The sequence below is a fragment of the Artibeus jamaicensis genome, unplaced genomic scaffold, assembly GCF_021234435.1.
Source record: "Artibeus jamaicensis isolate MK-2021 breed Jamaican fruit bat unplaced genomic scaffold, CSHL_Jam_final contig_1015, whole genome shotgun sequence".
Lineage (NCBI taxonomy): Eukaryota > Metazoa > Chordata > Mammalia > Chiroptera > Phyllostomidae > Artibeus > Artibeus jamaicensis.
This window is the reverse complement of record NW_026521194.1, coordinates 18,679,057-18,693,923: the sequence shown is the minus strand read 5'-3', so window position 1 is coordinate 18,693,923 and position 14,867 is coordinate 18,679,057. Positions and strand designations below refer to the sequence as shown.

At 40.9% G+C, this 14,867-nt stretch overlaps 1 protein-coding gene across 3 annotated transcripts in view; it reads left to right on the top strand.

Moving 5' to 3' along the window:
- Positions 1 to 14,867, top strand: part of PARD3B (par-3 family cell polarity regulator beta) — a 977,832-nt gene that overhangs the window by 679,067 nt on the left and 283,898 nt on the right. For all 3 annotated transcript variants that reach the window (XM_037166016.2, XM_037166014.2, XM_037166017.2), the window contains 2 exons: positions 11,476 to 11,682; positions 12,419 to 12,656. In XM_037166016.2, the coding sequence (XP_037021911.2) occupies positions 11,476 to 11,682; positions 12,419 to 12,656 (445 nt within the window). The remainder of the gene's footprint in view (positions 1 to 11,475; positions 11,683 to 12,418; positions 12,657 to 14,867) is intronic.

Here is a 14,867-nt window from a genome sequence, read left to right as displayed (position 1 = left end):
CCTCGCCTCACGGTGGATGACGACGTGGGTCTTCAGGCTTTCCCACCTGGTCAAGAGGGATCCCAGGAAAGTGGCTCTGTTCCCTGGGAGGACAGGTGACTAAGCACCAAAATGGTTTTTTTTTTTAAGAAATTGCTTCACAAAAGCTTGAAGTCAGAGTGGTAAAAAGGAAGAAAGTAAAGAGCGAATTTTTTTTTAGCTGTGAGTCCTATTGCTGTGTTACAGAGCATTTTTTTCTCTTTAGTTTACTCTAGATACTTCTTCCATATTATCTTTTCTCCGAATACCAATACTATCAAGCCACTCCTCCACTTGTTTCCCACCAATCTCCTGTACCGTCATTTTCCCTCGCGGTCGCTCCATCCACCTAATGCCTCCACCACGCAGTACATGTGTGATGCTTTTCTCCATTTATGAGTGACTGTCCACCTTCCACTTTTCCTGCCTGGGCTCAGTCCGTCTTCAAGGACGAGTCCTGCCTCATTCATGAAACCTTCATGCAGGGACTCGGGTGCAGTGTGCTTTCTTTTCTCTGGCCGACCACAGGTCAAAACGAAGGCAGCCTTGCACCGTGCTACAAGTCAGCATTCTCAGTGCTATTATTCACAGAGATGCCTGTCGGCCAATGACCCTGAAAGTCTGCGACCTTGTCTGGTTTGTCATCTTGTTGATGGTGTCACCTGCTTGTCTCAGGGAGGAGAGTCATGTGACTGTGAAAGAAACTAACCAGCTCTTTACTTGCTGCCCCAGACATGGTTTATTTTTATCAAGTGATTTTTAACACTTGGTGTCTTTACAGAAAATGCCTCTGTAACGAGTAAGCTTTTGGGGCTGTTGAAAGAAGTAAAGGCATAAAAGATCATTTGAAAAGTGATGAAGTGTTAAACAAAATTTTTTAAAGTGGAAGTTTTGAATACAAGGTGAACGTTCAAAGCTAATGATGACTCAGGCCCATTATGTGTAAATGTGGAAACAAACCCTCCTGGCATTCTCTTGGTTGCGGAGAATCCTTGTAATGAGTATGAACATTGCTCATAATAGAAGACATATGGTACAAACCAATATTTAATGAATACTTACTGTGTGTCAGGTACCACATTTAAACTCTATATGAGATAGTCTTCTAAACAGTTCTGTGGGGAAATGCTATTATCATCTGTGTGACAGATGAAGAAACTGAGGCACAAAGAAGTAAGTTAACACAGCTCTGGTGGTGTAGCTCAGTGGATTGAGTGTGGGCCTGCGAACCAAAGATCACAGTTTGATTCCCAGTCAGGGCACATGCCTGAGTTGCAGGCCAGTTCCCAGCAGGGGACGCATGAGAGGCAACCATACATTGATATTTCTCTCCTTCTCTTCCCCTCTAAAGATAAATAAATAAAATTCTTAAAAAAAAAAAAAAGAAAGAAGTTAACACAGGGCAGGGATGGGCCTGGGAAATGGCCCCAAATAGTTTGATTCTAGGACCTGTGCTTGTAAGAGGTGTTGCTTTAAAGATTAAATTACTAGTGGGTGCTGAAGAGACAGTTAATCAGTGGAGTAAAGAGATAACATGGAGCTCGTGGGAAATACAACTCCAGAGAAAGTTAGGAGTCACGCATTTCTATTTTCTAAAACTTGGGGAGCTTACTGCCCTCAGAGGACACGTCACAAATGTCAGGGGACTGCTCCTCATTCTCTGGTGTTGTCACTTCATGTGTGCTCATCTGGGATTCGCTCATGGATTATGGGATTCTGGAGGAAAATAGATGCCTCATCTTTTATTTCTGAGGCATCAAAGGAATCGGGGAGAACCTTAGCTCAGGATTGTCCAGACCAGAAAGCCTCACGTCACTCCTGTGTAGCTTTGCCAAGTCAACAGGCCAACATTGTGTGTGTGTGTAAATTCGGGGCATTTGAGAGAGGAATTGGAAGAGAGTGCAGACCAGTGATGGTGCTGAGATTTATGTAAGATACAGTATTGCACTAAAGTACTGCCTCTCGGGAACATGGCTCAAGGCCCCAGGGGGTGGGGAATCACAAAATACAGTTTGAAATCCCCTAAGTGCACCTTAAAGTAGAGAATACAAAATTATTTTCACAAGATAGCTTTATCTTAATTCAAGCATCAGATTAACTGATAGGCTTGTGATTAAGGGTGGGGACGCAGGAAAGATTTAAATTTTGAAACAGGAGATTCACGTGCCTGTGATGAAATGCTGACAGCATGACCATGAAGCCGAGACCATTACTCACACCTATTTGAAGGATTGTTATATATGTAAAAAACACAAGAGTTAACAAGCGTTGATTAGGATGTGGAGAAAAGGGAAACCTCACACACTGTTGGTGGGAATGGTAATTGGTGCGGCCACTGGGGAGAACAGTGTGGAGGTTCCTCAAAAGATTAAAAATAGAACTACTGCCCTGGCTGGTGTAGCTCAGTGGATTGAGCGCGGGCCTGCGAACCAGACAATCGCAGTTCGATTCCCAGTCAGGGCACATGCCTGGGTTGCAGACCAGTTCCCTGCAGGCCAGTTCCCAGCAGGGGACGCACGAAAGGCAACCGTACATTGATGTTTCTCTCCCTCTCTCCTTCCCTTCCCCTCTAAAGATAAATAAATAAAATATTAAAAAAAAATAGAACTACCGTGTGATCCAGCAATTCCACTTATGGATAGATACCCAAAGGAAGTGAAATCACGATTTTGAAAAGATATCTGTATTTTCATGTTTATCACACCCTTACTCACAATAACCAAGGCATAGAAACTACCAGGTGTCCATTGGTGGACAAATGGGTAAAGAAAATGTGATAAACCCTGACTAAATAGATGAAAATCCCAACAGTTGTGACAACAGGCCAGGATCTGGAGAACATTATCCTAAGTGAAATATGTCAGACAGAGAAAGACAAATACAGAATGATCTCGCTTATATGTAGTATCAAAGGAAAATGAACTCCCAGAATAGAATGGTGCTTGCCAGGAGCTGAGAGATGTGGGTAGTGGGGAGATGTCGGTCACAGTTATAAGATGAGTAAGTTTTAATGTACAACATGGTACATAGTAACAATACTGTGTTACCTACTTGAACGGTGGTAAGAGAGTAGATCCTAAATGTTTTCACCACAGACACATGCACACACACACAATTATGTGAGGTAATGGAGGTGGTAACTAACCTTATTATGGTAATGATTTCACAATATAGAGATGTATCAAATCATCACATCGTATACCTTAAACTTACACACTATTTTGTGTCAATGATATCTCAATGATAAATAATAAGAGATTATCCAGGTATTTTTTTTTAAAAGCAAAGACTCGTGGAAAACAGTTCATTTCTCCAAACTCCTGCTTTCCCAGACACACGCTCACCCTAGAACACACTCTGATTGAGTGAAATGGCGAGTAAAATTGCTCTCATTGCTTAACTTATTCTATCCTGCTCCTCCTCCCTCCTTCTCTGCCTTTGTAGCTCTCTCTGGACATGAATGTACAAGCGAATTTGGGAAAGATCAATTGTGTATGGTGTGATCTCATTTGTACAGGAAAGAACTTTGTAAATTATAAAACAGCAAGGGAATGTTAGTTACTAATTACATTTGTCTTCTATTTCTCTTAGGACCACTCACAGTTCTGAGCAATAAAAAATACTCAGTAAACATTCAACGATAGCTGACTTGATTTTGGCTTATCATACATTAGATTGAAATCTTGCCTAAAGTGTATGTATAAAGAGATCATTATTTATATTAACATGAAACTGAAAAACCTCACTTTATCTCTGTTCTGTAAATAACTCAGTAACTGAGAATTTGCAGTTGTTTTTAGTACAGTCAGCCATAAAATGGAGATAAAGTAGTAAAGCAAAAGATGCAAAATAATGTTTGATCCTAAAAAATACAGACACTCAGTTTATACACTGTGTAAAAATATCTTCATGTGGATACCACCCAAGAAATCAGTTTGACCTTTCAGCTATGCTAATGGTTTTCTAAGAAATTTATTACAGTTCTTTATATTATACTTTATTTTGAGAATATTGTAATATGCAACTCACATAATACATAAACCATTTAACAACTGAAAGCAGAAGAAAAATGTGAAGCAAGTCATACAAAAAGTAAATAGTAAAAAGGAAAGGGGTGGTATCACTGAAATAGTCTCTGTTCACAGTGAAACGCCTGTTACCAAGATATTCAGGGAGGAGCTGGAAGATAAATAAAGGTGTTCTTGGCCATGCATAGAAACAAGATGGCTTCAAGTGCATATAGGGGGGAGGAATGGCAGAAAAGGTCGATGCTACAAAGAGAGAAGTTGAGAGAAAGGAATGACTATTATCAAAAGAAAGACCAGCACATGGACAAGATGCATGAATAGTTGCAGGGAGGGTAGAAATTATTAAACCCTTGAAAGTGGCCCAAAAGAGCCTAAGGGTTGTATTATCAAAGAACAGGAAGCCGTGTGTAGGCTTTGAGGAAGTGATGCAATTGTGGGGTGTGTGTCTCCAGGGAAAACTTCACTTGCCCTCACAGCACTGGAGCCGAGGGGCAGCCACGTGCTCTGACTACCCTCTGCTTTCGCCTTTCATATATTTCTACAACAAATACGTGCTTATGTCTCTGTGTGGAGGATGCAAAGTTTGGCAAGACGACGAAGAACGTGGTAGGTGGCATGTATCCATCTTCTTGACCTTACTTCATAGATGGAAAAGCTTGCCACCTTAGTTTGTTTGGCTCTCAAAATGAGTCTTTATTTACAGTTAAACAATAAAAGTAGTGAGGTGTTTTGTTATGTTTAAGTAGCCCATATTTCCCTTCAGAGACCAATGCTGTTTATTTAATTTTTTAATTCATTATTGTCTGGAATGCCAATTTTGAGTGGTTTTATATTTGTCTGTTTTTAATCTAGTAGAGTTTTCCTAAGAAGGCAGGTAGAGGAAAAACAAAAGATTAAAACAAACCAGTCTACTGGAAATGAATTTGTCTGAGTTCTTCATTTGCCTTAACAGAATCTACCTAGAGATACGTTTATGTATTTTTTAAAAAATAATTTACCCGTGAAATTGAGCCATATTTCTTATCTATAAAAGAGAGAATAAAAGAAAGTGTTACAAAAATATTTTTAGTGTAATAAATTTGTTATTTTTTAATTTTATTGAACATAGTTTGAGTCCAGGGAAGAAGTCAAAATATGCCATATAAACTTTCAGTTTATAAAAGGAGTCTTTAGTAAAGAAAATGAAAGTGTATAGCAACTCTTGGCAAAGATTTAAAATATCCCCTAGAGGGCTATGACCACACACACAATCAAAGCATTAGTTGTATTTGTTCACCTCGTCTTGCCCCATTTTCTCTAGATATTTTCACTTTTAAACATATAATGTTTGAAGACAGAGGAAGAGAGATTATGCAAATACACTAATCTTAATGAGAAGTTCATTATTGAACATTTTGACATGAATTTCAGGAAATAATAAAAGACCTTGGGATTTATTAAGATTTAAGAGAAAAAACTCTGCTCCTGGAGAATTTAGAAATTGCCAGAAAAAGAGCCGAGACCCAAATGACAGCAGATAACATACAACCCAGATTACATTATGCCTGATAGTAATGAATAGGAAATGGGGCGCTGTGATAAAGCTTGGAATGATGATCAATATTTGGAATACTGAGATAGGCAAGAAAGTAATTAGTCCCATTATGGACACAGCACAGATAACACAATTTGGGAAATTATACATTTGGATTTTATGAGGAATTTTGTTCTAGGCTAATGGATTTGCAATGATATCTATTAAAGCACATAAGACATTTTGCCTCTAGGGAAACTATTAAAAAATTAAATATACAAAATGTTCAGTAAGTGTAATCTAAAATAAAAATACAAAGTGAGATATGTTGAAAAATAAAAGGACTTTGTGACCTGCTACTTGGAATTTATAATAATTTTTTATTCAAAGAGTTTTTAAGGCTATTAATTTCACATCTCAATTCCCCATGAAGCAAGTAAAGCATTTCTTTCTATTCTATTTGCCCAAGTTCATTGCTCATGATACAGAAAGGCCAAAGTGATCATGAAAGCTCTCTTGACAAATTCCTGGCCTTTTCAAGTTCCATGCTGTGATCCTGGGCAGCATTATAATCATTTTGATCCCCAGTTTACAGCAGGGCACAGTCCCTTTGTTTTAGAGGGAGGGGCTCTAGCTTAATTAACCTTCCCTAAGTGCTTTGAGGACCGTGGATGTTATTGAAATGTGCAGATTAACACATCCATTATTTCTTGTTAGCTTGTCATAAATATTTGTTCATTACTAAACTTGAGCTGGAAGAAAAACTGTCCATGTATCTAATAGTGCATACATTCCTTAAAATACTTTCTTATGTTTTAATAAGAAATGTATTGGAAGCAATTTCATCAATAATGGAAGATCCAATTACTGGTCTCCTGGATTAAGGCATCCTTTTAATGTGGGTTTGAGTGCTCGAACGGGAAGTTCAGACATTGCCAATGAAATCCCCGACTAATTAAACGGCTGTAGCCTGCAGGAGAGAGCAGCCGAGGCCCTGTTATTCATCTTCCCACGAATGGCCTCTGTAGCTGATGAACAGGTGGTTATATATATACACCTTATTTCAAAAAAAAGTGTAAGGAGTTATTTGCAAAAAAACTCAGGTCAACTTTTAAATTAAAAGAAAAAGGGTAGTATTTCTGTATGAAGCCTTTTCCAGCTTTTTGCAAAAGAAATGGTTGTATTTAAGAATGCAGTGGTAGATTGCAGCCATGCATCGTGCTGGGCCTTCACTTATTCTAAGGGTTAGAGATAGCAGGAATAATAATTATCAGCACTGTCTTATGAGTACATACTATGCACCAGGCGCTCTTCTGTCCTCACCTTACCCTCTTTACAGATTAAAGAACTGAGACTCAGAGTGTTTAATAACTTACTAAGTAGCAGAGCGAGGCATGTTGGGATTTTCCACAGCCTCTCTTTGTAAGAGCTCACTATTAACCACTCTGTGGACTCTTTTCTCTGTTACCCCAATCACCTGCTCATAGGGAATGGACAGCAGTTCTCAGCCCGAAGGCCCGGGCAGGAATCCCAGCCGGGTCTGAGAAACTGAGGCTCACACCCTCTGGGTCATCCTGGAAGGACTGTCTGTGTCACCAGCTGCAAAATGGACTTTCTAGCTCGGCGGCTGGTACAATGGTGTTTTGGTGTCTTAAGAATCTGTTTTGGAGACAACTGTACTTGAACAACAATTTTTAAAAAAGAATCTTTTTTATGTAGGTGGCCCCTCTCCACCTACACAGTAGCCCTGTATTCCCCTCTGTTCACATTTTTTATGCCCATGGGGGAATTAGTGGTGCGACTCCTTTAAATCTTTAATTCTCTTCATAACACTGTGTTTCCCTGCATGGCATGAAGTGCTGAATGTGTTTGAGGACTGGTGGGGCCACAAGACATGACCGTGACATTTCCCTGTACTCTGTGTAAGGAAGGCTTCTGGGACCAAGTCAAGACAATTCCTTTGATTTGAGAATAAAAGAATCTTTGAAAGTGTTGTAACATCTTTTTTAAAATGACTACAATGGTATTTCTTTATGAGGCCTTTATTTTAAGGGAATATTTGGCACCTGGAACTTGAAGAATATTTTTATTATACCACCTTCAGAATAATTTTTAACACATGAGATCCCTCTTCTAGCACCCTTGAGAACCATTTTATCACTGATGGTGAGAAGCTTGTGTATGTCAAGTTCATTTTTCTGATGGCAAGATAAGTTTATCAGGATCTGAGAGAATACAGTCACTGACATAGAAGTCATAAGTTAAAAAATAAAGTCTCATTACTGAATGTTGGAAGAAGATTTGTTCCTTGGCATTTGCAGTAACCTAAGCTGGCCTGGAAATCATTGAACAGTCATACTCAGAGTAGCTCTGCAGCAGCTCAAAGTGGGACAAGAAAATGCTCAAATTTGGACAAAGTCCACCCTGTGACTGATAACACGTGGTATTCATAGATCTCCCTCTCAGACAATTACTTAAACTCAGCCGCAGCCAGGATCATATCAGCTACAGATGAAAACGTGAGGAGTGATTGTATTTTAGGATGACTTCAATGGCATAGAATGACCGAGGTTTTGATTTTGATTAATTACTTGTTTTTTTATTATCCCTTCAAAGAGACCTTTACTTTTAGTGGGAGCCTTGAAAAAAATATGGCTTGGGTAAATAGGCTAAAAATAGACAGTGAATATTTGCATTTTGAAAGCTACAGAATTCCCAGTGCAATGTGAACCCAAGCTAGAATTGGTATGAATCGGAATAGAAAAGAAGGATCAGGTGTGACAATTTACTGTACATCGTAAAATCTTTGCATGCTTGATGGTTTATTCCAAGTGTTCTGTTGGCATTTAGTGCCGATGCCCATCAGTTGACATAACAATCCCTCCCAGTAACCCTGACCTTTGGTCAGAAGCCTTCTGACACATAAAGGAAATGTGAGCCCTGGTCAAGGTCCATGGCAGAGCCCCCATTCAGTTGGAGATTCAGTTCTGTTAGGGTGGTGCACCTGTAAGCATTTGCAAAGACTTTGGGTTCTTCTCTCTACCCTCCGTCACTCTCCCACTGCCTCATCCTGTTTACTCCCCAGGAATAAATGCAAACATTTTCTTCAAGCCTGAAAACCCCGAGTCCACATTACCACCTAGGACTCAGCCGCCCTTTTTGCTTTTAGTTTTACTAGGTACTATTCATTACATCCAAGGGAGCTAGGTTGTTATTTTGGTGAACATCAGCCGATGCTTCTAATTTGTGACTTCTCTGTATGCAAAGTGAATTCCTTGCTGGCTCTATTAATCCTGCAAAATCCAGTTTGCTTAGAATGACTAACACTGTATTTGTTCGTTCTCAGATATAACTTCTTGCTAAGCTTCAGAGGAGCTCCTTTTAGATAACATGCCTTATATCTTGGATGATTTATTCACTTTCATGTTCCCTGGAATTCATTGCTGAAGGTTGATGCGAATACTTACAGTTTGGTTTCTAATATAATCTCCTGGATGGCAATTAATAAATAAAAGATGGTTACTATTGTGGACAGAAGAATGAGGCTTTCTCAGATACTTTTCATCTTCATGTTTTCACCAAACTTCATACCAGACCTCCCTAGGGCTTGACGGTATAAAATATTTTCTGTAAACTCCAAAGCTCTTACTGTTGCTTCAGGGCCCCAAGCCTCTGTGTTGCTTTTTGTTTGCTTGTCAGAAATGATCTTACCTGATCTCTGTTTCCTCCACTTATTATCCTTCCTGGGAATAGAAGAAAGATCTCCCTTCCTGGATTTAAATGTATCCTCTATATTTATGACTTGCAAGTGGTACTGAAATATGTCCCTGAGATTTCTTGTAATTTTGTTTTGGCTTAGTCACATCTCTGTCGTGTTTACGGGACATACACAGTCACTCTCTAAAAGGCGGTGTGTATCGCCATCGTGCGTATTGTTCAAAGGGCTAAATTGTGTCCTGTGTAAGTTAAGGATTAAACTGTAAACAAAAATCCAGTCTTTGCGGTTCGCCTGCTTGACTAGGGTCAGGGCTAATCTAAACTAACACTCTTGTTTTAGAGATGAGCAACCTGTGATCTCACTTAAGTACCTTGATCATATCAAGTGGAGAGCAGAGGCAGGGTGTGCCACTTGAGGCAGCATGGAGCAGAAAAGGTGCCTGTCTCCGGACAGTTCCCAGTTCCGACACTTACAAAGGGTGTCATTTTGGACCAGGTATTTCACTGCTCTGTGCCTCAGTTTTCTCATCTGGGACTAACAGTAGTGCAGTAGCATAACTGTAAGGGTTTTGGTAAGTTAATATAAGTAAAACATTGAGGCCCTGGGTAGTGTGGCTCAGTGAATTGAGTGCTGGCCTGCATACCAAAGGGTCACGGGTTTGATTCCCAGTCAGGACACAGACCTGGGTTACAGGCTGGGTCCCTGGTTGGGGGCACATAAAAAGGCGACCACACAGTGATGTTTCTCTCCCTCATGCTCCCTCCCTTCCCCCTCTCTGTCAATACATAAAATCTTTAAAAAAAAAACACTTAGGACTAAGCATTGTCAGCTGTCAACGTTATTGTCATTATTTTGACTATTCTTAATATATACAGAACATTAAAAAGTGTATATTGTTACTGAATGTTATGTGTGTTTATAGAGGCACTTCATCTTTGTCACACTTCTTTCGTACTCTTCGTATTACCTAGTACTGTGCTGGGCAATTAGTGGGAGTGTTAACAGTGAGGGCAGCAGCAGAGCAAAAACAGCAATCATAGTTAAAAAAAACAATGCTGTGTAGTGAGCCCTTCTGTATGCTAGGCATTGGAGTGTAGGTTCTTACATACTTACCCCTTAACATGCACTCAGTGTGTATCTACGGAAAAACTGCAAAGTAATTTCATTCCAGTAATGCAAGTGTAGCTGCTCCATAATACTAATCTCCTTCCTAACTGGAGAGGGTTGTGAGCTTTGGCCGTGGTGGGAAAGAGCCCTGATAGGATCCCTTCCATCTTTAAAGTAAGCCTGTGCTGCTGGTATTTATATAGCTTAATCCTGTTACGGACAACTGGGAGCCTGGCTGTGGGTGGGAATGGAGGTCAAGGTCAAGGCCAAGGCCTGGGTGAAAGAGGGTAGAGACAGGGGAAGAAGACAAACACTCCAGGTGAAAAACACTATGTGTCAGAACACAAACAATTAAAACTTATTTAGGTTTGGCTTTTATCTTTTTGAAATATTACGTCGTATAAAAGTTGCCCCTTTTGTAGATACCCAATGAGAAATAATTTGTACTGATAAGCATTGACACAGAAAAGTTGTTTTCTTTCCTGCTTTGCTTTATTTATCTATTGACTAAATAAATTACATTAGCTGTACATGAGTAGCCACCAAAGTGAGGTAAAGTTTTTAATCACAAAAGTTGAAATCACATCAATGTTCTTTGATTTCTGTGCATAGTATGGTTCTTAATAATGATAAAAACAGTGATGGAAATAGCATAAGCTACAATGTCTGGGGTGCTTGAGGGGGGCACTGGGAGAAAAGCACTTATATGAGGCTCTGTGGGGGGGAGTGTGTGTGCATATGTGCATGTCATATACACACGTAGGCTCTGTAAACTGCTGTGAACTTTCATGTGTGTGTGTGCTTATGCATATATATACACACACATACATATTTATTTATATATATGATATAATTTTAATTTTAAATCTTACTGCAACTTTATACAAAAGGAAACTAAGGCTCAAAGAAGCCAAACCACTTGCTCCAAATCACAGAAAGTGGCAAAGCTTGGGTTTATCCTCAACTGCCCCCCACTTAGCACCCCTCTGTGTAAGCTGCCCAGTCAGAAATGTTTTTGGAACAGCAGACCCTTCCCAGACACCACGCTGCCTCAATGGGGAAAAGGTGACATTTTTCCCTTTCTGTTCCAGAATCTCCAAGCAAAGATTTCGGGCCAACTCTGGGTTTGAAGAAGTCCAGTTCCTTGGAGAGCCTGCAGACTGCGGTCGCCGAGGTCCGAAAGAACGAGCTTCCCTTCCACAGACCCCGGCTGCACATGGTCCGTGGCCGCGGCTGCAACGAAAGCTTCAGAGCAGCCATTGACAAATCTTACGATGGACCCGAAGAATTAGAAGCTGGTAGGGCAACATGCTTCCTTAAATGGTTTCTTCATCTCGTTATTATCCACGAATCACAGGCAAGAATGTGCACTTAACTACGGAGAAAAATGATTTAAGGATCCCAATTATATTTTTGATATTAAAAGTAATTCATTTCCCTGATATGTTTTGCCCTTTGGCTTAACGAACATGGAATTGGATAAGGCAATACGCAATTTATTTTACAGTGCAAACGCTAAAGAAATGTTCTCTTTCACTTTCCTACAAGGACCAACTGTCATTTACCCTCGGGGTGGGAGCACTAAGTATGCGTTTCTTGACATTCTTATTGGAGTCATTAGAAGCAGCATCAACCCGAGGACTGACTGCATTAATTGGGTGGAAGCGGTTGGGTTATTTTTGTACTCAGAAACCTCTCCTGGAAATAACTCACGCCGTGTGTTTCCCACCCAGCATGCGCACTTGTCTGAGCTGATCAAGGTTAACAAGCCAGCTTTTGGAGAGATTACTGTTGTACTATGTATCAAACCTTTCAGGCTACTAGCTAGGCAACCAGTCGGCTCCCATTCCCCACACCAAATCTTGCTTGAAGTTACCAGATTTAGGCAGTGGACTCTTCAAAGTGCTCAAGTAGCCACGTGGAAGAGTAGAACTCCAGAGTACTGTTGTTCCTTCTATATTTTACCTTGAACTTTCCTTGATATACAAACATAAGTGCCCCTGACCACGAGTATTGCTTTATTTCTCTGTACAGATGGACTGTCGGACAAGAGCTCGCACTCCGGCCACGGAGCTCTGAATTGCGACTCCGCCCCTCAGGGGAACTCCGAGCTAGAAGATGTGGAAAATAAAGCCAGAAAAGTCAAAAAACCAAAAGAGAAGGAGAAGAAGAAGGAAAAGGGCAAATTGAAAGTCAAGGAGAAAAAGCAGAAAGAGGAAAATGAAGATCCAGAAAGGAAAATAAAGAGGAAGGGATTTGGTGCCATGCTGAGGTATGGGCTTGCTTTGAAAGGCTAAGCTGGTTTCATTGTTTATTTCTTTGTTTGTTTCTTCTGGTAAAATCATTCATGTGCACTCAAAAAAAAAATGCAAGCTTTCGTTTCTCTTCGGCTAAGTGCATAAAAACTTAAAGAACGTGCTTGCTCCTTTTCTGCAGAGGCCGAATGAGACTTCTTGGGTGGCTCTGAAACTCATGGTGGAAGCTGTTATGTATCTATCGTCCAAGAAAAGCCAGTGCTTGGTAGAGACACGGGCAGTTTCTAGAGCCTTCGGTACCTAAGCGTTGTGTGGGTAAATTAAATGTGAGTCCTAAATTGTGTACATGAAGCATGCCTCTGCCCCACCCCCATGATTCTAGGTGTGTGTATGGCCAGACCTGCGGGTGCATTAGCCGTCACTGACAAAGGCTCTGTGGTCCAGTGGAGGTGTCGCTGGGTCTGGAGCCAGATGGCCCTGGTCTGAATTCGCAACCCTCCGCACCGCAGCTACTGGGCTTCGCACACATAGCTTCCCTGAGCCTCACCTTCTCCACTTTCAGAGAGGGGCTGGCATACCTGCCCTCCTGATGCAGAGGGGGTGAGAGATGAGACTTCATGTGCCGTCCCTCCGCTCACTAGGCATGGCTCATCGGGGTCCGGTCAGAACACAACCTGCGGTTTGGGGTCGGGATCGTACCTTCTCCTGTTTCTCAGTCTCTGCAACCAGGGGGAAGGGAAGGGCAGTATTAAAACAGAGTTTAACCGGTTATATCTGGTGTTACTGGGCTGTTGGGTGACTTTTTATGGGCCACTACTATGGACTTTGCAGGGGGCTCCTTATTGCGCCAGTTGCTGGTGTAGGAGTTTCATTTCCTCACTGACTTCCTGGAACCTTCTGATCTCTGATGGTATAGCTCTGGAGTCCCCTTACCTTGGCTACTAGACTTTAGTTCAAGATGGCTGTAACCTGACTTCCTTCTAGAGCATCTGCTTGGCTCACTAGAATTGTGATCTCGTGTGCCTCCAAATGACAGAATTACAGCCCATGCCCACTGCTCCTTTTCTCCTTCTGCTGCCTCAGGGATGCCCCAGCCAGCCTGGCATCTTCAGAATTCTCCAGGGCAGCATCAAGCATGGCCCTTCTACAGCTCTGGCTCTTCTGCTTCCTAAGTAACGTTGAGGAAGTTATTTAATCTCTTTGTGCCTTAGTCTTCTCACCTGAAAAATAGGAATCACGATAGAATCTACCATTATTATGAAGATTTTATTTGTTTATTTACATATAATGTGTTTAGAATAGTGACTGGAAAGTAATAAACATTCCGTTAATGTTAATTATTGTGGTAAGCAGAATAATGATTGCCTAAAGATACATGTGTTCAGTCCCCGGCACCTGTGCATATGTTATGTTGCGTCACAAAAGAAAATTAAGGTTGCTGATCAGCTGACCATAGATGAGGTGATTGTCCTGAATTTTCCCCAGAGGGCCCAATGTAATCACAAGGGGGGACCTTAAAGGTAAGAAAGGAAGATGTGACTATGGAAGAAAGGTAGCGAGAAATGCTATATACATGTCTATATTTGCTGGCTTTGAGACTGAGAGAAGACGTCATGAGCCAGGGATCGTGGGCATCCTCTAGAAGGAGGATGGGTCAAGGGCGCGGGTTCTTTCTGGAGAGCCTCTGGAAGGGAACACACGCCTGCCAACCCCTTCATTTCAGCCCATTTTTATTGTTGAAGCCACTGAGGTGGTGGTATTTTTTACAGCATCAGTAGAAAACTAATACAATTATATCATAATTATAACTACTTCTATAATGTCTTAGTAATGTAATTTACAAGGAAAAATCCTCTTCAAAATCTAAAAAAAACTAGAAAGGTTTAACTAGCCTATAGATATAAAAAAATGTTAGAGCTTCCCATTTCCTAGAATATCACTCAATTAAGCCTTAATTTTACATTTTATTTCAGATTATTTGATTCACGGGTTCGTAGCCCACTGCCCATAACACAGAGCTGGCTTTTCTGTTGTTAAATACACACTCTGTTTTCCTTCGGTAGAAACCACAGGGCCTCCTAGAGCCGTCAGACATCCAGCAGCTCAGGGTTTGTTCCCTTCCACTGTTTTAGCAGAACTAAGATCTGAAAGGTGCTGTCTGATTGTATCTCTGGTGTAAAAATAGCAAGTGTTTTCCATAGCCTCTTGCATCTGAGTTGGTGAGCATA